Raw genomic sequence first — 26,666 nt, forward strand, 5'->3', positions numbered from 1 at the left:
TGCCACGATTATTACATTCTTCTAACTATGCATATTTTTTTCTCTATTTTATGCAGGATTTTCAGTTTGAGGGGAAAAAGGAAAATGAGTAGAAGTGGAGATAGGGCAAGATGGAGGAAGAACAGCAAATGTGTCTTAATAGGTAAATGTCCTTCTAATTGATTAAAACACAAGGTTGTACAATAGGGTTATTCAAGCATTAGTTATGTCCAAATACCTTAATACACAGCTGTCTGGTTGAAAAATGCAGAGAAACATTAAGAAAAAAAACATTTATTTTACAATGAAACAGTGATAAAAATAATATAAATGTAATCAGAGGCACAAACAATGGTCCTTATTTAAATTTATCATATCTTTAATTTAATTGGCATCACTTCCAAATGTATCGACAGTGATCCCTCAAATGAGGAAAGAGGAGGAAACCTGACAAACTTTGGTTTTAGTCGAGTTCAGAAGCTTCTGGTTGCGATAAATCATCACATTTTCCTTCACAGCAGTGAATTAGTCTTAGTTTTCAGCCAGTATTGGGACTAACGTTGAATCGGATCCAGTTTTGGTTCTCTCAGAGCAGCTGCAGCCCGTCCGCCGCTGGGTCTGCAGCCAGGCCGTTCTCCAGAGCTCTCTGATAGATCTCCAGCGCCTGCTCCAGAGGCAGAGCCGCTCCCTCGCTCGTCTCGATGATGGCGATCGTCTCTCCAAACTCGTTGCACATGATGGTGGGGGTGCCTTGTGTCTGGGAAGAGGATTATTGTTAATTAGTAAAGTATTGGGATTCCTACTCTTAATTTATCCTGTTAATATGGATGGTCCTGGTGAGGGAAGACGAAATGAGTCCTTTGTGTAATCCAACAGGATTTAATTGTAAGAAAATATAGATTATATAAGGTTATGGTTTCATAATGACCACTATGACCCTCTAAAGCAACATTAATGTGAGTAAAATAAACCCAGAGACAGCTCTGAGTATTAGTGGCATTGTAGATGAGAATTAGATGAAAAGGTCGAAGAGAATCTTTCTTCAGGATCTGGTCTAAATGGACAAACTATGTAAAATTGGTCATTTCTGTGGACTAAATATGTCCATTACATGCAAGTACTGTTGTGCTGTGTATTGTACCTTAGTTCAGGATTATGGCAAATTTATGCTCTTGATTGTGTTTTTCCCCTAACAAAAGAAAAATCAGACCTGACCCTTCTCTACCCCCCACCCACCACTCTTGCTTGGTTATTATACAAAAACCCTGGATTGGCTTATGTTTTTCCTTCTCTTCCTTCCATTGTGGTGGAAGCTTGGTTGTACAAAATAATTGTATATTGCCTTTCCAAATAAAAAATTTAAAAAAATCGAGCGGTGAATACTTTAAGAGGCACTGTACCTGTTGTAGATCTGAGGTCTGGATCTGGATGAGCTGGGTTTGCCCGTTGGCCAAGTCCACTACGGAGGCATCCACCACCGCCACCGCAGAGCCGGCTTCCGCAGCGGCCTCCTCGTCTAGCCTCTGCTGCCTCGCGTGGGTCTTCTTGTGGTTCCTCAGGTTGGAGAAGGTCTTGAAGGCTTTGCCGCACAGCGGGCACACGTGCGGCCGCTCGCCCGTGTGCGTCCTGCGGTGCTCGGTGAGGTGCATGCTCTGGATGAAGCCCTTCCCGCAGGTTTCGCAGCGAAACGGCCGCTCGCCTGTGTGGACGCGCATGTGCTCCCGCAGGTGCGTGCTCTGACGGAAGCGCTTCCCGCACACCTGGCAGGGGAACGGCCGCTCGCCGGTGTGGACGCGCTGGTGGAGCGCAACCGCAGAGGATGACACAAACAGTTTGCAACAGATGGGACATTGGTGAGCTTTGGGTCGCTTCCCGGCGCTGCGCTGCGGCCGTCCTCGGCCCAGGGAGAAGTGGCTCAGTCTGTGAAGCCGCAGGTTGGAAGGAGAGTTAAGCTTCCTCCCACAGATATTACAATCTAAGGCTCCTTTACCCCAGCTGGTTAAATCCCCTGATTCGATCACCGTTGTTGACGTGGATGGTTCCGTCGGGTTTTGGACCGGTGTCGGGTGCTGCTCCGCACAGTGACTGTCCCGTTGACTCTTGGTCAGGAAGCCCGCTTCACAGTGAGGACAGGGAAAAGGAGCCGGAGCTCCGGGGTGTTGAGTGAAGCGGTGCGCCGCCAGCTTGTTGGGCCAGCGAAATGTGGCGGGGCATTCGGGGCAGGCAAGCTTCGGCGCGCTGGAGTGCAGCAGGCTGTGCTGACGCAGGTTGGACGACTGGGAGAAGGAGCGGTAACACACGTCGCAGCGGTACGGGCGAACTCCAGAGTGGATGAGTGTGTGGCGCATCAGATTGGCCAGCAGGGAGAAAGTTTTACCGCAGTCTGAACACTGGAAGGGTTTCTCGCCCGTGTGTATGCGCATGTGGTTCTGCGCGTGGATCTGCTTCTTGAAGAACTTCCCGCATACGCCGCACACAAACCTGCGCTGAGGAGTGTGGGACTTGCTGCGGTGGTGAGCGAGCAGCAGCTGGGAGGGAAACGTCTTCGAACACGAACGACAACTAAACGGCCCTTTGCCTGACGATGAGGCGGCGTTTCCTGACGCGGCCTCATCGACGGAACCGGAAATTGCGACGTCTTTCGTCATGACCTGCTGGTGCTCACGAGCTGCTTCCATTGTGACGTCGTCCTTCTCTTCCATCGCTTCTTCAGCATCCAGAGTCCTCGGAGACTCGGACTGTGGATTCCTTAGTTGCTCCATCTCTTCTTCTGTGAGCGGAGCCTGCTCATTGATTCCCGCTTCATCTATTTGAGGCTTCTTCTTCTCTCTTGCTCTCTGTAGGATAGCGAGAGCGGAGGCAGATGCTCTTTGTGGAGGTGAAGCCTAGAGAAGAACAGAGATTACGTGACATTACGTTAAGAGTGCTGAGGCAGTAAGAAGGAGAGAGTTATGCCAGTTCCTACCACAAAGATGTGAGTGGCTGTTCCTGATGATTCCTGGTCGAGGTGGGTCCGACGATGGTAGAGGTATTTAGTCATGTTGGTGAAGGTTTTGTTGCAGATCTGACACCTGTGAAACGGATCTGCAACATGTACCTTTCTGSAAGAGGTCAAAATGAAGACAAAATKCATATTCAGTCAGAGTCATTTTTGCTWAATAAACCTTTCCAAATTATTGCAGCTCCAATTGTTYGACAAATTGGGGACTATATATTTATATGTGAGTTTAACCTATCKATCTGTTTCCATGTCTGAGAAATGATTGACCAACTTTTCAGCTAGAAAATATTAAACTTTGTTCGCAAATAGCCGCCTCATTTTTAATATTTATTTTCCATCTTTATTCTATTCAGCTCTAGAGGAGATTAGCACATTTTAGACTATTAATTATATTATGCAATATTATAAGCTTCTGTACTTTAAGGAGCAATGTTTATCTGCTGCAGGGATTCTCCCCAAAAAGGTTTTCTTCTACAGTTCAGAAGTAATAACTTAAAACACATTAAACGTATCCAGAGAACCACCAAGCAGTAGCGAATTTTAATATAATGCATGTACTGGATTTAAATYCCCAGGAAGTGTCCAGTGTTTTTCACAGTTCAGCAGAATGAGAATTATATGATAAGAAAACAACTGGATCCATGAACAGTTCCCCCCTCCGCACACTCGGACCCTTAATTACTGTAACGTTATCAAATATTCACCTGTGCATGATGAGCGTCATCTCAGTAGTGAAGCCATTCCCACAGTCCACACACAGATGCCGTGCAACKCCTGAATGAGTGCCTATGTGCGTCTGCAGCGACAGCGCTTTCTTGAAGACCTTCCCGCACTCCGGACACTCGTGCGTTCCCTCCTCGTGAACACGCTTATGAGCGGCGAGCCGGTTGATGGAGGTGAAGGCGCGGTCGCAGAGCTCACAGCGTAGAGGCTTGGCCAAACCCAACGCCTTCATCTCTGCTGCTCTGCTCCTCAGAGCCTCTTCGCTTCCTCGCATCTCCTCGAGGCCACTCATGACACCCGGCCCTCCACTCTCCTTGTCCTGGCCCAGGAAGTGCTCCCCCTGGTGCTGGAGGAAGTCCTCTGGAGTATGGAAGAGAAGGGYGCACTCTGAGCACTCGTAAGGGTGGATTACCACCAGCTCGGCTGATTGCTGCTGCTGCTGGCCGGCGCCAGGCGCCAGCCTGAACTCCAGTCTCTGAATGCCRTTCTCCAGGACCTCCAGCTTCGCCGAGGAACTCTGACCCAGAGCAGACAGCAGTGTCGGCTGCTTAGAGCGGTGCTGGCTCGGGACGGTGGAGCCGTCCGCCAGGGCTTGAGCGGTGAGGATCTGCAGGTGCATGGTGGCGGAGCCAGGAGTCGGGGTCACAGGGGGCAGCAGGTAGGAGCGGGTGGACCCAGCAGGTTTGGAGGAAGATCTACGAGTCCTCTTCTGCTGCTGCTGGTGGGAAAGTACCTGAAACACAAGGTAAAATGAAAACGTAAGAGGATAGAAACTCACGCACTGTCCAGAACTTTGGCGTTTTAACTTGGCAGGATAAACATCTACGACCTCAAATGATGTCCACTAAAGATTYAAATTTTCAGGAAGCAGACAGAATGTCTACATCAGGGCTGGTTGTACCAGAATGCATTGATAAAACACATTAACAAACTGCTGAATTATTACAAAATAGTTGTGCGTACATTCAATAAGTGAATAAACAAAATAATATTGAACATCTTTCCACATTGATCAGCCCCTACAGGAATTTATGACCGCTGTGATTGTGATTATTTTTTGTGCAGTCAAATTTACTAATTTTGAGGAGCTACTTTCCTAACATCTGCAACACATTTTGCAATATTTAAATAGACTGTAAATGTGAATTTTTGTTACTCGCCACATTGATCACAGCTGTCATAGAAGTAAGAAATACTGCCATCTGCAGGTGGGAGCTGGCATCATTTAAACCCCATGTTTTTGACCATTTTAGCAAAAATTCACAATTTTGCATTAGCATAAAAAAGTTTKGGGGAAAAGYGTGTATGCGTGAATTTCCACCATCGTAAAAAACTGAAGGGACTGACAGATGTAATTTGGCAGTAGACATATAAAAACTATTTTTGATTTAATTAATAAAATAATATTTCTGCATACTACTGTCATCTTGAAGGCTCCAAGTGTCAGTCTGGGGTTTAGAGGGCCACATAAAAACGCTACGGTGGGCCGGGTTTGGCCCTGAGGCCTCGAGTTTGACTCATGTGGTCTAGATGAAACCTTTCATTAAAAGATGGCGTCCTGTTTTCCCTTAAAACAAGAGGCAGACAAGCCAAACAGTGACAGGTTTACAAGAGGCTTAGATACAAACACCTGTGCCAGGATCTCTCCAGCCTGCTGCTCACTCAGCACAAAGTTCTGCATGTTGTTGAGAGGAGTGATGGAGCCGTCCGCCTGCAGCACGTACTCCTGTCAGCATGAACACAAACACAAAATCAGTCTTTTCATGTCTGATTAAAACCGACTTAAATTTCCATTTAGTAGGATAATGTAACATTTTAAAGTTTGGGTGGGGGGACAAAAAAAAAAACTGACCTAAAAAAGAGACAAGCAAGAAATCTTCAATAAAAAAAATTATTACTTTTTCATGTTTCTGACATAAATTYGAATTTATCTTCCCTTTAAATGAAATGGTTATTGATAATTAAAAGCGCCTGGATGTTGTTTGCTGCATGAGGTTAGCAGAACATTAACTMAGAAGCTGACTAAGCAGAAATGTCTCTGCCAAACGCCACTACCAAGCTGCAGCCGATCGAAGGTTGTATTTACAACATAAACAGAATAAGTCACCGTTTGGACGCTGGTTTGTTTTTCAGGAATGGATGAGTGTGTTGGATCGCTTACGTTGGACGCCTGTGTGTTGCTGTGTGTGCTGCTCCTGCTGTGTGTTCGCCGGTGCTCCAGCCAGGTATCGGGGGAGTCGAATAGAGCCAGGCAGTCGAGGCACTGGTACTGAACGGGTCCCTGCGCCTCTGAGCTGGCCTGCTCCAACTCCTGAACCTCGCACACCTCTGGAGAAACAAAAAAAGGGAGAAGAAGAAGTTTGAGTTGGTTTGCAGCTCAGCKGCAAAAACATGAGGCAGATTCAGCAAGAAATACGATATTTAGAGCTACTGAAAACACGCAGATTCAGGGGAAAGAGGAAACAACAGCAGAGCTTCTGCTAAACAGGATAATTTATCACAATCAGAGGCRGGGAAAAGAGATGCAACCCAGAGAGTTTGGGAAAGAGGCAATGTAAATTGTTTAGATTATCTCTGATGTCAACTCAGCAAAGACAGAAGTCATGTGAGCAACTTAACTATTTAAGAATTTCATAATTTCAACAAAGCTGCTACWAATGAGAAAGAAACAACTGAGAAGGATTGGAGTAGAGAAAGCAGTAGGCACCAATAGAGAAGAAGATACAAAAGGTTCTTAATGTCTATAGTTAATGTCACTATTGGTACCATTTCTTCCTGAACAGTTTTCTGTTTACAAATATTTTTACCCGTTAACCCCTCTGTTATGAAATGGGAGAGAAGAAGAAGAGGAAACGGAACAGACAGATGAGAGAGCAGCTAAAATGACAACATATCAGTTCCAGTGTTGAGCGTTCGAGTCGGTGAACTTGCACCATTATGGCGTAATCATTAWATTACTTGAAAAAGGTTTGAAAACARTCATATTAWTGTTTATCGCAACAATAAATGGGAAAAAATTATCATCCAGAAAAATTTGTTGTGACAAGCCTAATATTTTGCATAAAAATCTGGTCATAGTAAAATACACTTATGGTTAGAAAGCAATAAAAAAGAAAATGCTGCAGGGTTTTTAATAAATTATCAAGGTGCTACATTTCCTGCAGCTTTTGCTTTTAAATCACCTTGTTGCTCGACCTCCATCCCAGCCTCTCTCATGTGCATCTCCTGGTGCTGCAGCAGCTCCTCTGCATTCACAAGGAGGCTCCCACACTCCAGACACTGGTAGTGCTGACCCTGGCCAAACCCTGCGGCCTCAGCATCGTTTTCCTGGGCCGTGTGGATCTGCTGGTGGATCAGAACCTCCTCCAGGGTGCCGAAGAGCTGCTGGCACTCGCTGCACATGTACTGGTGCTCCACATACATGTCCTCTGCCTCCTCCTGGCCCCCTTCTGCCATCATGGCAGGGTGTCGGCGTGGGTGGTGACTTGTTATGCCTGTGAGTTTATCATGGGAAGTTGTGTCTGAAGGGCCGATTGATGGTGAAACGTCACAGSCCGGACTTGTTAATGAAGGCAACTTCTTGGCATCTAGAGAAACCTCGGGTTTGGGGCACAACTGCGAGAAACGACAACAAAAACAAATTAAAATCCCTTTTTAAAAAGTACAATTTACCTCCTAAGCTGTGACTTTGTGTTTATAATTGACTTACAAAGTGAAATACTCTATTAATAAACAACAATCCCTGTAGTGTTGATGGAGGCATGGTGAAAGAAGTGCGGGAACAAACACACGGCCGTTAGCTAAATGAAGGGCCTCTGATGCTAACATTACCACCTCGATCAACTAAAACCCCCCAAATTCTTCACCTGCTTCCAAAAATAAACTCCTATCTTTGTTTACAATGTGTGATGGCGTATGGAGAGCTGTTGGCGGCGCTCCTTTGGAGGCTGCAGACCTTTCTCSGCACCGCGGTTTCCTGAAAGCGGAGGCCCGGTTCGTCGGGCGGTCCGTCAGGCGGCGCTAGCCACTTTTCTCCGCAGCTCTACGGCCATGACGGCGGGCCCTTCTTTACCCTTACCTCTCATTTACTGTCGCTGAACAGACAGTCGTGAGCTCTTCCCTCGTAGTTAACGCACCCGTTTGTCTTTGATGGCAGTCTTTTACCAGCAAGCGCAGCTTTAAAAATTCTAAATCAAATAAATCGCCATATAAATATGGCTTCAAAAGCGTGTAAAGCGACGTTTCCCCGCCGTTCGCCGCTGTTCCTGTGCTGTAAGCCCCGCCCAGTTTGATAGCGTGTGCGCTTCGGCTCCTGTGATTGGACACAGCGACTGTCAATCGTAATGGGCACTTTAAGGCTGGGAATTGTAGTTTTTTAGAGGATTTCCCCAAATACAGAGCAGTACTACACTGATAAATTCAAAGTTAAAATATTTTATTTTTAGTCTGGTTTTCACATGAACTTCAGTAGTTTCGCTTTTACTTKAATTATTTTKAAATAATTTTTCTTATTTGCTTATRAATTTTTAGAAGATTTATCCAGATTGGTTTTAATGCATCTTTATTTTACTTTTTTGTTTTTTTGAKCTTAAACAATACTATACGTCTATTTTATTATTAGAATTATGTTAGAACATTTGTAGCTATTACTTTTCTACATTTATGGTATTGAAATATACATTGTATTTAATTATTTTTTTTTTAGCATATTGATTTTCTGTATGTCATGTTGCTGCTGCACAATATTTTCTAAAATCAGGAAACTATAAGGTTTGTCTTATTTTTTCTTATAAATRCATTAAATAAAAGTTTTTATTTGCATTTATTTGTCTTATGATTAAACTTTTTAAGTCTTGTCAATATGTTTGTTTTRATTCCTCCTGCCTACCCCCCTATTTTGTTTACATTTATCTCTGGTGTTTTCTYGTTGTGTCTTTATGTTGCCTTGTGATGGATGGTGACCTGTTCAGGATGTACCTTGCCTCTTGCCAAATGATTACCTGAGATAGGCAGCGTCTACTGTGCAACATTTCATATTAATCTTATGTTRATTTATACCTGTTTTGACAATTACCTGTCAAAATAGGTAATGTAAGGAAAATCCTTTGTATAACATCTATGGGTAGAATATCACTAGTTTTGGTTTGATCAAGGGCCATAATCTGTCATATTTCACAAAGATCAAGCGGCACTAATTTGATCAGAACCACAATATAGTGTGTTTTCAGATAATATATAAGGCAAAGAAACTGCAAAAGACTTGAGCTTTTCTTGGTTTTGTATCAATAAATGATAACCATTTTTACAGACTAAAACCAATAATAATACATAATTTTGAGAGTAAAAAGTCTGAATTCTGCCTTTTTACTAAGCAATCTGAGATTAAAGTCTTTTTTTTCAGTGGCCCTAATCCTCTTCCGTAGATAATAATCTTCTATTCCTTTCTAAAAACTCAATTTCCCATGATCCATTGCAGTCTTTACGTCGTTGTGCGTCAACTCCCCAGTCCCCCCACCATCACTGTTCTACAGAGGAAGAAAGGGGGAGACGGGAAACCTATACTGAACGCTGTAAGTGTAATTTTTTAGAATTTATATCAAATATTACAACACGCACACATATGGCAGTGTGTCCGCCCGTGTTGCTGCTCTAAACATTCAACTGTGCCCTCGGCTCTAGTTCACACAAATATGAGCGGCAGCGGGCGGGCCAGGACCAGCTCATTCGCTGAGCCTCCCGGAGCTCCCGGATCTGCTGTAGCCGGTGCCGTATCGGCGGTGGCCAGCGGAAGCTCGACAGGAAAAACTGGGGCTTCACAAGCCAGTGGAAGCGGCTCGACGAGCTTTGGAAATTTGAAACTGCCCAGTAAGTTTTGTATTCACATTTATACAACCAGTGCGTCATACGTGACACTATGGGCATCGAAGAAACGTATTCTTTGAAAATAAAGCCGTCAAAGTAAATTTGATGTCGACTGTTGCTGGARAGCTAAACATAGCAGTTAGCCGGATAGCCTTGTTTTTCACCGAGGTAGCGCTGCGATCAACGGCTTTCATCTGCTAGCAATGTCGTTAGCTTTGCTGGCGAAAAGCTTAAACTAGTCACAGCTCAACGTTAACAAAAAATTTCAGATTTTTTAAATTGCCGAACAGTTCTTTGCCATTTGTATGTGTAGGATGGAAGTAGCTCAAGCTGAGAACATCATATTTTCTGCTATTTATATCAGAGGTGGATGCTAGCTAACTTGCTAACGTTTGGAAAAAGTGTTCTGAAAATTCTTCTACTCTTAAGTTTTTCGTCGTCCTGAAATCTGGCTAATCTAATTGATGCGTTTTCTCACACCGATATTATWTTAGTACTAGATGGTTCACACGTCTTAACAGAATATATATTGGCATGTTGGCAGAATGTTCCCAAGGAGGATTAAATGCTATTCAGATGATCCGAAGAGCATTTATGTTTTCGAAAAAATTAAGACCGCGACAACATTTTAAAAGCTGACATTCTTGTATTTTGATGCATTTGTTCTATTGAAATCATACATTAAATTTTGATCCTCTAAAATCTAAATATTAATATATATTGCAATCCCCCTTTTAATGCTCGGTCAGTTTGTTCACTTGAAACACAAACATAAATTTAACATTCATAGTTAACATAGTAATTGAATTCTGCAATTCAGATGAAAATAATTTCCAATTTCAAATGGAAACTGCACCAAATGCAGGCTAATTAGACATATGCTGTAAGTGTCAGATCATCTGACAGTTACCTTACATTATTAAACTGTAATTTGTTGATTTGGGGGGAAAATAAATCTTATTTACTACATCCAAATTTTATCACGTACCTTTTATTTTACCTACAAGAATGGGAGAAAAGAACTAGGGATAATATTCTGTATATATTCACTTTATATTTTTGACATGAATTGTCAAATTGCATCCCATAATTGCAAATAAAAGCTATCTTACAGGAGATGAGAGTGATGTGATCATAACTTGCGTAATTAGAGCACAAACAACAGCCACAAAAATCTGTATGTTGGAGGTAAAAAACTAAATCTGAAAGAGCAACAAAATAACTTGAGTGATATAATTGTTGGTCAGAGGTGACAAAATGTMAAAAAAAAAAGTCTTATAAAAATATCTAATAAAGTTAGATGTTTTCATAAAAAGTTAACCTGYAARTGTTTGTTTTTTTCTTTTCAGTACTTAGATTAAATCTCAATTAATTACAATTTAGAAAAATCATCTACAACTTGAACCATTTACTGGCTAATGAATTTATTTTATATGTACTTGAAAATGTTAACCGACTATTTATGATCTACTCCTTCTGAGGTAAAATTATATTGTGGGCGTGTTTGTGTTATCAACATGAATTACTGAAAGTGCAACCAGCAATAGCAAATGAAAAGCTGATTTCGAGGTGGATGGTGCAGCGAGTAGTGAAATCACATGTCAGGCTATTAGAGAAGAAASAGCAACAGCAGACTTACTGATTGTAACATACTTAATATGAATATAACACAGTACTGATTTCTATTGTTTGCAGATGTTTAAAATAATCCCTAGGCTTGTAGCTCTGTTCATCAAAATAGGCTCAAAACCATGAAGCTGCGCTGGCATCAATATTCTTTAGAGATAATTGAAAGATGGATCTTTTATTTGCTATTTAACCGCTGCTTTGACGGTTTGTTAAATCTGGTGTTCCCTTAGGTAGGCTTGTGTGCAGACATGTAAATGTCATTTTCCTGCTTAGCTAAGGATTTGTACCCACAATATTACTTGTTGCTTTAAACAGGATGGTACAAAAGGGCAAAACTAACAGATCACTGTGTCACAATTTTAGTTCGAGCAACAAGTTGAAGCTATAACAAAAAATGACCGTTTTATTTCAGAGTAAATTTCAGTTTTAGAAATACTGTCAGAATGTTATTTTAAAGGGTGAGAAATACTGCTGTATCGGTGAAACATGTTATTTTTTTTTTTTTTTTTGTGAATTTATCGTAAAGCAGAACTACCACTTAACTCTCAGCATTGGTAGTACTGCTACTACTGATAGTTTATTGATTTACTCTGTTTTTAATGTAATAGAAGTGACCTTTTATTTCCCTTATTGGGAAAATTCAGGTATATCACCAGCAAATAAAATCCTGCAGGTTCACACAAAGGTAAAATAAGTAAGACTATTCAAAAGATGAACATAAAATCACATGAAAACACATTATTATTATTCAGAGCTTTCAAAACAAATGACACACAGTAGCCAAAGGTGAACAATATGTTCACTAAAACCCTGAAAGAGAAGGATRAGATTTTCTAATATTGTGCTGCTTTCATTCAGATAGTTAATGATGACGATAGTTATGTAAGTAAATTACATGAGCTCTCTGTTTAATTTCATTATCATTATYTGATGGAAGCCTGTACAGACCAGAAAGGTGTAAACTGTAATCTGTTTGTAAAATAATAAGCATTTTATACACTTTGTAGAATTAACTGTCCATGATTTAGGTATGTTTAGTATTTGTTCAAAAACATCTTGAATCATATTATCAGGATGACAAAACTGAAATATTTTGGTTTTTAGTTGTGCAAGTTTTTTAATAACTGGTGGCTCTATGGCATGGACTCATTTTATGGGGCCCTATTAATTATTAAATGCTGACTTATTCATTCTTATTTTCATCAGTCAGCATTTCTGTGCATCAGTTTTCCATGTCTTTATCTTTTTGGTAGGTTATACAAAAATACTTTTCTGTTCAGTTGCCCAACGTTACCATAGCTTTTAAAAACTAAAACATAGAAATCCTCGATATGGCTAGTAAATCACAGTATCTTGTTTATCATGACCTATGTTATTGTTGCTTAGCTACATGATTTATTTATTTTTATTTTTTTTAATAGTCATTGCAAACAGAACATTGATGAGCCACAGCAGAAGAATAACTCGTCTAAAATTGTTTCTTTTTGTCATCAGATCGGCTGCTGTGATCAGGCATAAAGTTGATCAGACTTCATAAAGTCTGCAGTGTGATCAGGTTACAGATTCTTTACAGCCAGGTTTTGTACTGAGGTCRGCTGTTAGCAGCTGTGAACTTATATCGCTGCTCTGATTGTTCGGTGTGACAGATGAGCTGAAACCTTCGATTTAATGCTCTTCAAACTAAAGATTAACTACAAGCAATATCAAATAGTGTCAGAACTTTTCTGGAAAAGTCATGCAGWGTGACTGCTGCAGAACAGACTGGTTATCTTTTTGTTTTGTTTTTCCCCATGTTATTAGTGCATCCATGCCTGTCTCCTTTTATCTTCCAGCTTTATATTGACCCTGCACATCACAACTTGTTTCTCTGCACGATTTTTGAAATCTTTCAACTCCTGTCAGGCTTACGCTGCGACTTGGAGCCTCCATTGATCAAACTTGATGTCTACTGCATCAAAGTGTTGCTCCACTGGAGCAGGATCTTGAAAATTCAATGACTGAAACCCGTTTCTGTGCCCCTTCAATCACTCCTGAACCATTTTTGCAGCACCTCACTTCATCCTGCAGAAACGGGTCTGGACCCATTTTGTCATCAGTAATATTCAGGTTAGTTTAGGCGATTCACGTCAAAGTGATTTCCACGTGAGAGGCAGGCGCTTKGMTTGGATATYGATTACATGACCGTCGGCAGATGTAAGAAAGGCATTTTTCTTTTGAAACCAGATTTTACTTTTTAAGTCATTTTTACTGTTATTTTTCTTTGTTTTGAACAACACTTGCCTATCCTTTATCTTTAAAGGATGGGACGTTTTTAGGTTTTTGTCTTGAAATCTGAAGAACTTTTTTCCAGACTTATTTTGGCAAGAACAGATTTTTAAAAAAATGCTTTTCTATTTATTCATACCAACATRTATAAAACATTCACATACCTTTTCATAGCTTTAGTCAAGCTGATCTTTTGTTGCCTTAAACATTCACTTAAATACAAACTCAATTTGTCTGAGAAGCTTTTTCTATTTTCCTTATAAAGACTGCTGTTTCCTACTCTCTAAAATCTCCCACTTTTTTCCACACTGGTGTCGTAAATAGTGAGTGCAGTGATAGCAACCTTATAAACCAGACTGGTATTGTGAGTCACAACCAGTCCACTCTAAAACCTTTCATCAGTTCAGCCTTTAACAGCGCTCTGACTCAGGGGTGGCCACATTAGCTTCTGACCTCCTGCTACTTTACATAAATCCAATCCCCATAACTTCCATCTAATGTGGTATGTAGATTTCCAGTTTGGTGATGACAAACCCATGTCTAATATTTGCAAATACCCCTGAGATATGYATGCTAAAGTACTTGAATCAGCAGAGGAAGAGATAAATCTTGGCAACACAATATGTAGAGTTAACAGCTTCRAAGTAAAGGGAAATTAATCAATTCATCTTGAGTTTGTKGTAATTTATTCTGCCGGTGGGTCAGTTAAGATGTTTTGTTCTGTTGAAAAGGCTAAAAACTTGTAGGTACAGAAATTATAAAGCACTAATGACTTTAAAGCAATTTATCTACGTCCTCCTGTCGTTAATTCATCATCCAACACTGCCAGGTAAGGTGCTGGAGGTCCACTAATGATAAAATATTAATAGTAATTTATCACACAACTGACAATCTTTTTATCAGCTTAAAAGTGTGCTGAAGTTTTCTTTTGCTTACAAACAACTCCAGGGTAATTTTTCATGAAGTACAGGTGTAATGAAAGTCACCCTGCTCATCCATTTTCTTTAACTCGTCAGGTTAGAGAGCAGAGCTCTTCTCTGACAGCCGGGCAGAGCACTAATCTTTGCATTTATTATTCAGGACACTATCATGCCACCGTTTCTTCATTTTTAATGTGCTCCCATTTGACTTACCGTTTTTTAAGAGAAGTGGTGGCTGKGCTGGAAGGGCCCGTTGAGTGGAGCAGTGATGGAGCGCTGCGCAGGCCCCACACATTGACTTATCTCAGCGCTGCTGACCCGAGGGATCAGATCTAGGCTAATCATGTGGATATAATACAGGCTACTGGGAAGCTTTGGATAACTCTGCTATAAAAAGTTTAAATACGTAAAACTTAGTAGTTGTGAAATTTCTTAATATCTAATCTTAGTCATAATCCAGTCTTRAATCTTTACTGGAGAGTATTTTATCTCTTTGGCTCCATTTTAAAACGCAAATAGGAAAGAAATGTGGAAGGKTCTTGTTAAGGCAAGYGAACTGAACAAGCCCAGAAAATGTTGCACCTCTGGGTGTGCTGCTGTCCATGCAATTTCATCACAGGCTCTGACAAGCCTGTTGGCAGTGGGCCTCTTATCTGCTGCTCCTCTCCTCCTGGTGTTTTTTTTTTAGGGGTTTCCTATTTGTCAAATCATTCCTGACCCAACACATGCACAGGCATAAAACACCACACAGCTATTTGACTCTAACCGGAGCTGTCAGGAAGCGTTACATCTTCAGCATCTTCCTTTTGCCTGTTTTTGTCACGCAAGGTCAGACATCGGTCTGAACCTTATCGTGTTTTTGGAAGCATTACCGAGACAAAACATTTGATGCAGTTGTAGTCCCACAGTTTTGGGTTTTATGATGGATTTTGCCACGATGGGGTCTCAGGAAGGAGGTTGGATTTAGATTCGGTTCTGCATTAATACATGCCTCCAGACTGAAGGGTTTAGCCTCGTTTCACCCAGGTGAACAGGTGGAGTGCTGCAGGAAGTATCACTACCTCATTATCATCCAGCGAAGTCTCTGGAACCAACATATAGGTTACAGCAATTAAGTGAGATACTCATCAAAGACTGTTCGTTATCAGGTGCAGAAACACACGGATCCTTGGACAATTTAAACTTTTTCACTTCTGCTATGTTAGATTAACAAACTACAATGTGTTTTATGGAGATTTTAAATGATAGGACAATGTAAAGTAGTACATAAATGTGAATTTAGAGGAAAATGACACATATTTCCAGAACTGAGAAGCCTGAAGAAGAGTAGAACTAGCTTTCATCTATTTACTAACATTTAGTTTACCAAGCATTTTTTTCCCTTCAATTTTTAAACTGGAAAAGCTGAAGAACAAAAAATGCAGCTGATTTTATGTTGTTTTATATTTAATTGTTGTATTTTGTCTTTGACTTGCCACATCACAACTCGATTTCCACATTGTATAATAAAGTATGTTGTGGACTTGCTGCACACGCTGCAAAAGGGCAATTTCACAAAATWTTTAGACCCCAGACATCTTTAAAAACCTTAAATTTACGTAATGATTTTATYACTGAATGGACCACAGTTTCAAGGTTCTTGAACAGTGCTCCAAAATCTGCTTTTGCTATAGAATACTTCAGTTTGTAAATAGAAATCCTTATGTGTCCACTAGACGAAAAAAAAAAGTTAGATTGTGGTTTTAGATTTGAAAGAAGAGCAGGCTTTTTTTTTTTCCAGGTGGCAAAAAGCCTTGAAAGGCTCAATATTGGAACATAAAGACAATCAGTACCAGCATTTTTTGTTTCACAGCTTATGGAAATGACACTGATTAGACCCCGTTAATATTCAGGCAGTTAAAGTTGTAGTAAATGACATTTAAAAGAAAGAAGAAAGTGTACTCTCTCATTCAAAGTATTTTACAAAAGCTTCAGGAAGGTTAATAAAATATGGACAATTAAAAATAAACATTTAGAATTCCTGTAATTTCAAAATTAAACATCTTGATGAATCATTGCAGTTGAATCTTCCAACAAGTCTTTCGGGGAGCGCCTCTACCACGTTTACTCATCTATAAACTGAACGTTTTGCCTCGAGCTTGAATGGAGAGAATCTGAACACAAATTTCTGCTGGAGGTTCCTACTTTCAAGGTTTTTCGCAGCCTCTGGAGAGGTTTTCTTCCGACATTACTTTGTATGTAGCTCCATTAGTCTCCTCTTTTCCTCCTGTGCTTGCTGGAGAAGAACGCCCTCACATCATCATCAATTAATTTTMATTTCCGCCACAATATGATTTAGGCATGCTAAGTCGTTTCTGTTCTGCTGTCCACAGGAGACAGCGGCAAAGTGACGACGGTGGTAGCCACCCCCGGCCAGGGCCCTGACCGCCCGCAGGAAGTGTCCTACACAGACATAAAGGTCATTGGAAATGGCTCCTTTGGCGTAGTCTACCAGGCTCGCCTCATCGACACGCAGGAGATGGTGGCAATTAAGAAAGTTCTCCAAGATAAAAGGTTTAAGGTAAAACAGAGGAGCTCTTGATTTGCTTAGATGACCACAAGAAAGTGTTTCCTGTCTGCTTAGTGTTCGTTTTATTTTTCTGTTATAGAATAGGGAGCTGCAGATTATGAGAAAGTTGGACCACTGCAACATTGTGAGGCTACGCTACTTCTTCTACTCGAGCGGAGAGAAGGTGTGTCTGTGTTGACTTCATGTTTTATGTTGAAAGAAATTTTTTGGTAGCAGCGGCAGCAAGCTCCCACGCCCAGACGATTAATGTTTCATGAATCACCGGTGATTCATGTGCAGGGTGAGGGCAAGGCGGTCGAAYGGTGCATTAATTTAAGCTTTTGTAGCCGCTAGGTTTGACACTTTGTGTTTAGATTTCAAATCTTGACTTTACAATGAACTTTGCGATACGTATTCAAGCATATCGGTTTATTTGGGTCAAAACATATCCTTGGATTAAGTTGGTTTTACTTTAGATAGGTTTAAAGTTTGTGCTGGTTTTAGCCCAGCATAGCTTCGTGTTTTAAAACTTTTTTGGAATGAAAATACGTTGAATAAGTATCTCATGATCCAGTTTATAGTTCCACAATACCAACTCTTGTTGGCGATACTTTATTAAGAGCATTTTATTTGCTTGAAGATAGTAAAATAACGCTACGCTGCTTAATTGTACAACTGACTTTGATCAATCACCAGTGACTTAGATTTTATTGATCAATTACCAGTGACGGTATTAGATTAAATTTTTTTGGACAGCAACAGATGCCTGTARCATGTTTACTATTTTGTTTTGATATGACTCTTTGATAAATCACCTCTTCATCTTGATACTTGGGGTCAAGATGTAGTGTGGTCTAAATAATACTGTTCATAAGATACAGTTTCAAGGGAAAATATATTATTAGGAATTCGATGAATAAATATGTTAATATTAAAATTGTGGCACAAATATAATGTTTCCTCAATCAATTTGACTTGGACATTTATCCAAGTGTTACAGGACTCATGTGGTTAATCCTGTACATTGGTGGTGTTGAATAAAGGTTGGCGGTCAGACTCCTCATTCCCAGTCACATTCTGACCTGCAAGTGTTTGAAGAGGAAATGCTGCTATAAAAAAAGCCCCCTGTGTTCGRGTTGCAGATCTGGAAAAACAAGTCTGGAGCGAAAAGAATGTAGTTTGTGACGTCACATCCTGCTCCTGAAGAATCTGTCAAGAAAATGTCTGTTAGACAGTGACTTGAGATTATTTTCTCCTTTCTAGTGAATAATCTTTCTTTCACTTCTCTGCACCAGAAAGATGAGGTGTATTTGAATCTTGTGCTGGATTTCGTCCCGGAGACGGTGTACAGGGTGGCTCGGCACTTCAACAAGGCCAAGGCCATCGTTCCCATCATCTATGTTAAGGTGAGTCGAGGCTGAAATCACCCACATTGTGCTAARAAGTCATTCCCACCCCCATCTGCAGGCTTCAGCTATTTTTATTTATTTTTTTGTTATTTCAGAATAGTTCAGGTTAAGTTTAATTGCATTAAAATTGATATAATTCTGTTTTTTTTTTTTTTTAATCTAGAAGTTTGCAGTGTGCATTTTTACCTGGTCTCTGCATCCTTTAAAAGTCTTAAGTTCATTTATCTAACATAAAAATGCCTTAACTTAATTTACAAAGTAAGTTGGTTTTTTAACATTTTAATCACAGGTCTTCATTTTTTATTGGCAGGACTATTTAATGTCGTGTATTCAGTGTATTTTTTTTCCTCGCTGGACTTTTCTCTCTGGCAAAAGTTTGAGTTGCATTCAGATGTCATCATTGCTTTCTGTGACTCTAAATGTTGACTCGCTGCTAACATTACATTGCTAGCTGGGAGCTTTTTTGCATCTTTAATGTGTAAGTGCAAATTAGTCGCCAGTTGTCTGGACAAAATTTGTACATTTCTGTGAAGATATATGCGTTAAATTCTATTCATTATTTTAAATTTGAGTCGGTGAAACCTTGATTTTYATTGCTCTGCATTTGTCTTAAAAACAGTCGAAATGTAAGATTGTGTTACAATTTCTGCACAACATAAATATTGCAAAATACCGCTTACAAAGAAACTGCTTCCCAAGTTGAATCTAAGTGTTTACATCCCTCTGACTGCAGCTTCAAATCCTAGCCTGGAAAATTGCTCTTAAAAGTACTTACTGCTTTAAAGTAGATTGTAGTTATTATTATTTTTTATTGTAAAATGACATTTAGTATAAATCTTGAATATTTGTTTCYTCTCTGCTCTCCTGAGGATATAATGAACCCATAAGTCTGTTTGCTTTCACAGACAGCTCAGCAGGATAATGAAAGCAGAAAGAAAAGATGGACCCCTGGGAGTTAATCGCTTGCAGTACCCTTGGATTCCTGTTAAAACGCTGCTCATGTTGGTCTTTGTGTTTACTGCATATGAAACAGCGGAGAGGACATTATAGATGTCTCATGGCCCATTTCCCCACCTCAGCCTGCTGCTCCCCTGAGGCGTCCACATGCACGCTGATCTCTCTCTCTCTTTTCTTCCTTCTCAGACATATTTCCATCCTGTCACTGCCGGAGTCTTTTTTTTCTTTTCTTCTTCCCTCCCATGTTTTTTACMATGTTTCCTTTTGTTTAGCTTCTGTTCCAAAGCCCCTCTGCCCTCTYGTTAACAGCCGTCATTTCTCATCCCTCAGTCATCTTGTCCCCCATTATTTTATAATCCGCTCGGCCTGCTGTCAAGGCGCCCCGTGGGCAATAATGGCGATAATTATGACGATGACGGCAGTCACCATTTGTCATGTTAAGATGCTTCCTGCCTGCAATTCGCAGATGCAGCAGAAGATTGCCAACTTCATTGTATTGTCATATTTTAGATTTGAGGCTGACATCACCGACCTAGATRTGAGGACACATKTCAGAAGATTTAGACTGGGACGGATTCACTTCTTCTGGGAGAATTTTCACTGCCGTGCTATTTCGGTGTAAAAATGTGTCACTGCAGRCTTCATCACAATCCACACAATGTTCACTTAAACCGTTTTCATGTAGCCAAACATAGAAGGGAATATTTGGTCTGTTTCTCATGAAGTCTGTCAGCTGCCTTCTTCAGAACTGGATCATAGTGACACTTCCAGCTCAGCTGTRATTGGCAACCACTWGGAAACAATTTTTTGGTTGTGAAATTTTAAAACAAAAGCAATTTAGTTTWTACGTTTAGGGGATCCTTCTAAGTAGTATTTTTYATTTACTGGATCTTATCTCTGGGGTGARTAGGATAGAGTATTTTCATTTTGTTTAGTGATAAWTTAKAWATTTTTGACGTCTTAGTARTTTAGATAACATTAAGGGTGCCTTTTTTGTCAAATAACTAACATTTATCAATGCCTGGAAATAAGATTCTGCATGGAACAAGCARTTCATACCGTGGTCTCCCATGATGACTCAGAAGTGTTAGTATATTTGAGTGTGAAGCAGCTTTTGTTTAACTGAAATGCTTCACAGGGACTGCAGCAGTGCAAACATTTGTGTTGACAGCTCAGTTGTTCCTGGCCTCCTGTGTAATGAGGGAAGGAGCGCTCACTCCAGGTAGCAGCCTGTCAGTGGGAGAGCACGCAAACATGAGCACGGAGCATGTAGGTTCTCCTAAAACATGCTTCGCCACCAGAGACCCAGGCTCTGGGGAGCAGGAGAGGCAGGGATTTCTCTCTCTTATATCTCGCTGTTCAGAGCTTTTTAAAAAATCCAAGCAGTCTTTAATAAGCGGTGCTCTATCTAGGCCTGTCATGATAACAAATTCTGCTGGACGATAAATTGTCCCAGAAATKCTAGCGCTAAATGATGATAATGTTGCTTTGAGATCATTTTCAAGTAATAATGGCAGAATAAAGTACTGTTCACTCTTTCGACAACCAATAAACTTTAATTTTGGGAGGACAAAATACTCCACACTGGAACCGGAACACATTTTATCGATCTAAAATAAAACACAACCACCAAAAACGATAAACAAAAAGGAAATAAAGAGCTTATGCAACTGAAAACATAAATAAAATGAATTGCTGAGTCTGTGTGAGTAAAATTACCCTTCAAAAAATACTAACCATTAGACTGAAATTTCTAAAGCTCATTTTATTTGATCATAYTATCAATTAGTGGCTTGCTACGACGGGCTTTGCTGCAACAAGGTTTAAAGATTTAGTTAGTCCAGGAACCTTAAACTATCGTTTCACTGGACTTGTAAACCATTGAAAATGAGAAGTCTGAAGATTTTCCTTTTTCAAATATGTTAAAGCGTGGTAATGTGATATTTGAGGTTATTTTCTCATTCAAATATTCTGATTACATAAATGTTTACTTTTGATGATTATGTACAGACATAAACTTGACAAATCTGCACCAAAGAGTTATTTTTTTCTGTGAAATCCCAACAGTTGATTAGTTTTTATATTAATCCTCCCTCTTTTTTTTTTTTTTTCTTTTTCTTTTAACGCTGCGACATGGGAAAAGAAAATTGCATTTTTACTTGTTTTTTTTTTCCATAATTGGTGAGAATGGCTGCTTGTTTAACTCTGTGATTGTTTCTGTCTGCCCCTCTCAGGTGTACATGTACCARCTGTTTCGCAGTCTGGCCTATATCCATTCCCAGGGCGTTTGTCACAGAGACATAAAGCCTCAGAACCTCCTGGTAGACCCAGAGACTGCCATCCTCAAGCTTTGTGACTTTGGCAGGTTGGAAAGTCGCTTCATTGTTTTGTTCTTTATTTTGATTGTTGAAATTAACAAAACAATTTTATCGTCTCTGACTGTCTTTTTTGTTTTCCCCCTCACTCTTCAAAAACTGCGCAGTGCAAAGCAGCTAGTTCGAGGGGAGCCGAATGTGTCCTATATTTGCTCACGGTACTACCGTGCCCCAGAGCTCATATTCGGCGCCACCGACTACACGTCCAACATCGACATCTGGTCGGCCGGCTGCGTGTTAGCCGAGCTGCTGCTGGGCCAGCCCATCTTCCCCGGGGACAGCGGTGTGGACCAGTTAGTAGAGATCATTAAGGTACCGCCGCTCTGATGTCGTCTGGACAGAAAAGCTAGCAAACCAGTTGATAACATGTTGCTTTAACATGTAGGTTACCGTAGTGATAGAATGGTTTTTATTCATAAGAAGTTTGTAATTCAGTTTAAATGTGTGTGCAAATCACATAGTTTAAAGCAAAGTAATGAGTTTTTAGGAGCAGCAGCTTATTAATTGATGTTAATAACCTGAAGTTAATAGATTAGTTGAAAAAAATGGGTTTTGACTTGAGACAGAAAAATACGGAGGGTGTTTGTTGTTGTTTTATAAAATAATTTAATATAGTGACATTTTTTGTGGAAACAGCAGCTGAGGAAATGGTTTGTCCTCAAACCGAGGAGACAGATGTAGATCTATTAATGCACATTTATCTAGTTTGTAAATCCAGTTCTTTCTATAACTTTTTCTTCAACTCTAATTGGTGAACTTAGCGAGGACATTTTTCTCCTATGTCTACAGACTTTATAACTCTCTTTCTGAGCAGAAGGCTTCGTTTCAAAATCTGTTTCATCATTCGATGTGTCCTTCCTCCTTCACTACTATATTCCTCCAGTCTTTCTTTCCCTCCTTGTCTTTCATTTGGTCTTTCTCTCTTTGTCATTCCTTCCTTCCTCTCCATGTTCTTCCTTTGTTTGTTTTTACTTGCATTTCTTTCCCTCATTGTGTCCTCCCTTTCATACTTGGTTTCCTTCCTTTTGTTACTTTCGTGTGTGCTTCCTTACTTCCTTCCTGTTTCTTTTCTTCATGTTYTGTGTCTAAAGTGTAGGAATCTGCTTTTGCAGTTTTTATTTAGATTTATTGAGGACTTTGGGAAGTTGAGTCTGGAATTTGTACATGAAAATATGTAGGAACCCTGAGTTTGAATCATAAAACAATCATGGAAAAAAACACATTTGCAAAAAAACAACAAACAAAAACAAAACATGTGGGAGTCAAAAATAAACAGCTACCAGTCAGGAGTGGTACGAGTCTATGAAGCTTTTCTGATTACCGCTTTGTTATAAGTAATAGGAGATTTTATTTTTTTTGCAAGAGGCGTTTTGTCAACAATTGGACAATATATGTAATGCAGCATATAAATGGAAACCGTAATATTATTTTTTTGTAATGGTCTTGATTGGTAACAAGTAATTTTCCATCCTTTTCAGGTTTTGGGGACGCCGACGAGGGAGCAGATCCGGGAGATGAACCCTAACTACACAGAGTTTAAATTCCCACAGATCAAAGCACATCCTTGGACAAAGGTTTGTTTTCTTCTGACTTCATACAATTAAACTTTTAAATCTCTGCCTATTTCCCCRCCGAAATTTCCAGTTGCTCCTACCTAATCTTCTCTTTTGACGGGGTTTTTTCCATACACTGATGCTAACCTCCTCTCTCCTCTCAGGTGTTTAAGCCTCGCACCCCACCAGAGGCCATCGCCCTCTGCTCCCGCCTGCTGGAATACACCCCCGTTTCCAGACTGTCTCCTCTGGAAGCATGTGCGCACGCCTTCTTCGATGAGCTGCGTCAGCCCAACACCCGCCTGCCCAGCGGACGGGAACTGCCGCCCCTTTTCAACTTCAGTCCTGTTGGTCAGTTCATTTCTGCCCTCTGCGTTCAACCTGACCGTTTAGCAATTAAGACTCRCATCATAAGTTAGCAGCTGCTGCTGTTATTTAACYGACTGTGTTTTGTCTGTAATTGACAATTTGTTCCTCTCCGCTTTCAGAGCTGTCCATTCAGCCCCAGTTGAACTCCACACTCATTCCTCCTCACGCTCGTGCACAGACATCGCCTGCCTCACACGGTACAGTTGGCCGCTTTGCTTACGCTTTCTACTTTGGTCCAACTGCATTTGTTTCTGTTTAAAGTGAAATCARACATGGATAGATGCGAATGTTAACAGAAGCTCAGATGTTAAAGGTTTAGATCTTCCTATCAGCAGCATTAWAGTCATTCATTTTGGCCTTTTAATGATATTTGAACGATTTTCCAGGGTGGAGCGATWAAAAAAAACAACAAATAACTTGAATTATTGTCAAAAGCAAGAACTGTAAACRGAGAGCCTYAATAAATGTTTAAGTCTCCCATAGCAAGTTGAACAACAAGCRTCAGGCATAATTCAGGATAGTTGAGTCGTCTTTTTGGCAGAAAGAGTTTAATTTCACCCWTTAGTTGGTTTTATGTGCAGACTGTTTTAGTTTCGCCCTAATATTTTTAATGCGGTTGAGGTCAGGGCTATAACACTAGCTTGACGTAAACCTGCTTTATTCTTTTCTAAACCAGTTGTGATGCGTTTGGKATTATTGTCTTGCAGGATTATTTAGTTCTGTCCAAATTTCAAACCATCTGACCCAAACTGTCAAAGTTGGTCAGGATGTTTGGGAAWATCCCAGGATCACAACAGGCCGACATTTGGCTTCTATAAACACACTGACCACATGCTGAAAATTAATCATGATTACGCTTAAAGGAAAGAGTGAAAAAATATCAAGCAATTTAAAGAAGCTCTACTACTAGGAATGGATGGATGTAGGCGGAAACAGCAGCATAAAGACTCAAAGTAAAAGGTCATTTACTGAAACAACACATTCAGACCAGTAATTAAGCAAAATCTTTGTCCGTAATGTGGCTGCGTTTGGTTCAAATTATTGTAAAAATGTTCTAATCCTTAATTGAATTATTTGAATGCATCACTAACATGCTAAAAGCTTGTGAAATGCTAGAAATCACTCTGAAAAATGCAACAGAGGATGTTTGTTGCATCTTCATTCCACCCTGAAAAAACAWAAAAAACACCCTCGGCTTCAAATTAATGACTTTTATGACAGAGATGAGAGGATGTGAACTGATTGCAGCATGTTTGAAATCTGACCTGTGAATAGTAATTCTGCCGTTTCCCCTGCAGAGGGCAGCGTGTCGGACAGTACCGCCCAGCCCAGCTCAGCACCCGGATCCATCAACAACAGCACCTGAGCATCCATCCCTCTATCACAAATTTCAGTTTCGTCTTCCCCAATTATTTCTTTCCTTCTGCCCCCACATCTTTTTTTTTTTTTCTTCCCCCTGCTCCTCTCCCTCTAAAAGCTTCGTCCAGGCTCCAACCTATAAAGTAGAAAAAGATAACCAAACTCACTCAACTTAAACGCTCKGCATTTGTATCTTTTCCAAAACTATTCCAATAGAAAGCGGCTGCTGCGGCCGCTYGCTTCATGAAGCTGTGGGTTGTTTTATCGGCGTTTTGTAGCTGCCCTTTGGTTTAATGGAAGCTGSAGTTCAAATGGGCAGATAAAAAGTCAAAGTTGGTAGGATAAGGAGAAGTCTTCTACACATTCTGGGGTTTCTGTATTGAAATCAACAGCTGACTTTTATTATTATTTTTTTTTCTTCTTTTTTTTTATGTATTTAATTTGCATTAAAATATTTTAGAAATGGCCACTGATTTGACTTTTGATTGGCTTTGGAGTTGAGATGACGAGGAGTATTCACAGCTTGATTTTTGACAATCATCCCAACCAGAGCTCACCGTTTATAGAAGATCCTCTTCTGTTGCTTTCTAAAAATGTCCAAACAGCTATTTTAACATACTGGTCTCTCACCGGAGAAACCTTTTAAGCGAGATCTGGTTTTAAATGATAGTACAGAAACGGAGCGCCACGGCTGCTTACCGCTTTGTTTTCGTGCTTTAGCTCCTTAAACTGCCTTTTTTTTTTTCTTTTTTTTTTTTCCGCGACGAAGAGGAAGCGTGTTTGAGCAGAGTTTGCGCTGCTTCAGGTTTGTCGTTTATAAGCTTCGTTTGTCAAGCTGGAAAAGCGGAGTGGTTGGTGTTGATTCTCAGTAAGTATTGCACATCTCCAGGCGGGAGTGGAAGGAAGCAAAGGGGCCAGTTTTTAACGTCACACAGAGGAGAGAGAGCCTCTGCTGCGGGGCTCCGGTCGCATCCAAAACACGAGCCTCGGCGCCTGCAAAGCGTCGAGGCGCAGCACCGCATTAATTATGTTGCTGTACAGTGTTGCGTCTCACATCGGCTCGATTATGTTAAAAGACTGACATCAGGTGCAGGGGGCCGCTCATATCATGTTGCTCTTTGAATGCATTGCTAAGCTAACAGTCCACTGTCAGTACGAGATGGGTTTCTTTCTTTTGGAAAAAGAAAAAAAAAAGAAGAAAAAAACCCCCAAACWTAGACGTGCATGTTCAGTTCAAGCTGACCCGACTGATATGTTATAATCTGACCAGATGTTATGCTCAAACCCCCYGGAAAAACCCGACAGCTTTCGGAGCCTCCCCCCACCCCTTCCATTCCTCCTCTTCCTCCCACTTTTCCCTCATTTTTTTCACAGCTGAACTGTAAATATATCAAGTACCTTTTATTTTGTTATTTTTGTTATTATTGTTATTATATTGTTGTTCTTGTAATTTTCTTTTCTTTTCTGTAGTAGACCGGCCCAGCAGCAGCAGCCGGACTGTTTATCCTCAGTCGCAGTCTGTAAATACAGTTTCATTTCAGCCCCTTGTTCAGAAAGGGGAGAAAAACAGAACAAAATGTTTCATTTTTATTCTCTCTCTTCCTCCATCCCTCGCCTCCACTTTCCCTTGTCCTCCATTAATGTTGTCATGACTGTTTTATTTATTGTACTGTTTTTAGGGGAGGGCTGGGGACTTTCTCATTGGATTTTTATTTTT

At 40.4% G+C, this 26,666-nt stretch overlaps 2 protein-coding genes across 3 annotated transcripts; one reads left to right on the forward strand and one right to left on the reverse strand.

Annotated features, from left to right (window-relative positions):
- Positions 1 to 257: 257 nt before the first annotated feature.
- On the reverse strand, positions 258 to 7,993 carry znf526 (zinc finger protein 526). 2 transcript variants are annotated; one of them, XM_008431310.2, is made up of 8 exons: positions 7,782 to 7,993; positions 6,886 to 7,318; positions 5,865 to 6,031; positions 5,334 to 5,429; positions 3,685 to 4,436; positions 2,945 to 3,080; positions 1,380 to 2,864; positions 258 to 736 (listed from the first exon to the last, which is right to left on the reverse strand). In XM_008431310.2, the coding sequence occupies exons 2-8, from the start codon at positions 7,160 to 7,162 to the stop codon at positions 566 to 568; spliced, it is 3,084 nt and encodes a 1,027-aa protein (XP_008429532.1). In that variant the 5' UTR covers positions 7,163 to 7,318; positions 7,782 to 7,993; the 3' UTR covers positions 258 to 565. The 2 variants fall into 2 exon arrangements, with proteins under 2 accessions (XP_008429532.1, XP_008429531.1); XM_008431309.2 differs by lacking the exon at positions 7,782 to 7,993 and adding an exon at positions 7,413 to 7,690.
- A 1,192-nt stretch (positions 7,994 to 9,185) lies between these two features.
- Positions 9,186 to 25,418, forward strand: gsk3ab (glycogen synthase kinase 3 alpha b). Its single transcript, XM_008431308.2, has 11 exons — positions 9,186 to 9,273; positions 9,383 to 9,568; positions 16,752 to 16,939; positions 17,028 to 17,111; positions 18,223 to 18,333; positions 21,528 to 21,658; positions 21,776 to 21,980; positions 23,147 to 23,242; positions 23,386 to 23,572; positions 23,710 to 23,787; positions 24,889 to 25,418. The coding sequence occupies exons 2-11, from the start codon at positions 9,394 to 9,396 to the stop codon at positions 24,954 to 24,956; spliced, it is 1,323 nt and encodes a 440-aa protein (XP_008429530.1). The 5' UTR covers positions 9,186 to 9,273; positions 9,383 to 9,393; the 3' UTR covers positions 24,957 to 25,418.
- Positions 25,419 to 26,666: the final 1,248 nt, after the last annotated feature.

This window comes from Poecilia reticulata, linkage group LG16 (assembly GCF_000633615.1).
Source record: "Poecilia reticulata strain Guanapo linkage group LG16, Guppy_female_1.0+MT, whole genome shotgun sequence".
Lineage (NCBI taxonomy): Eukaryota > Metazoa > Chordata > Actinopteri > Cyprinodontiformes > Poeciliidae > Poecilia > Poecilia reticulata.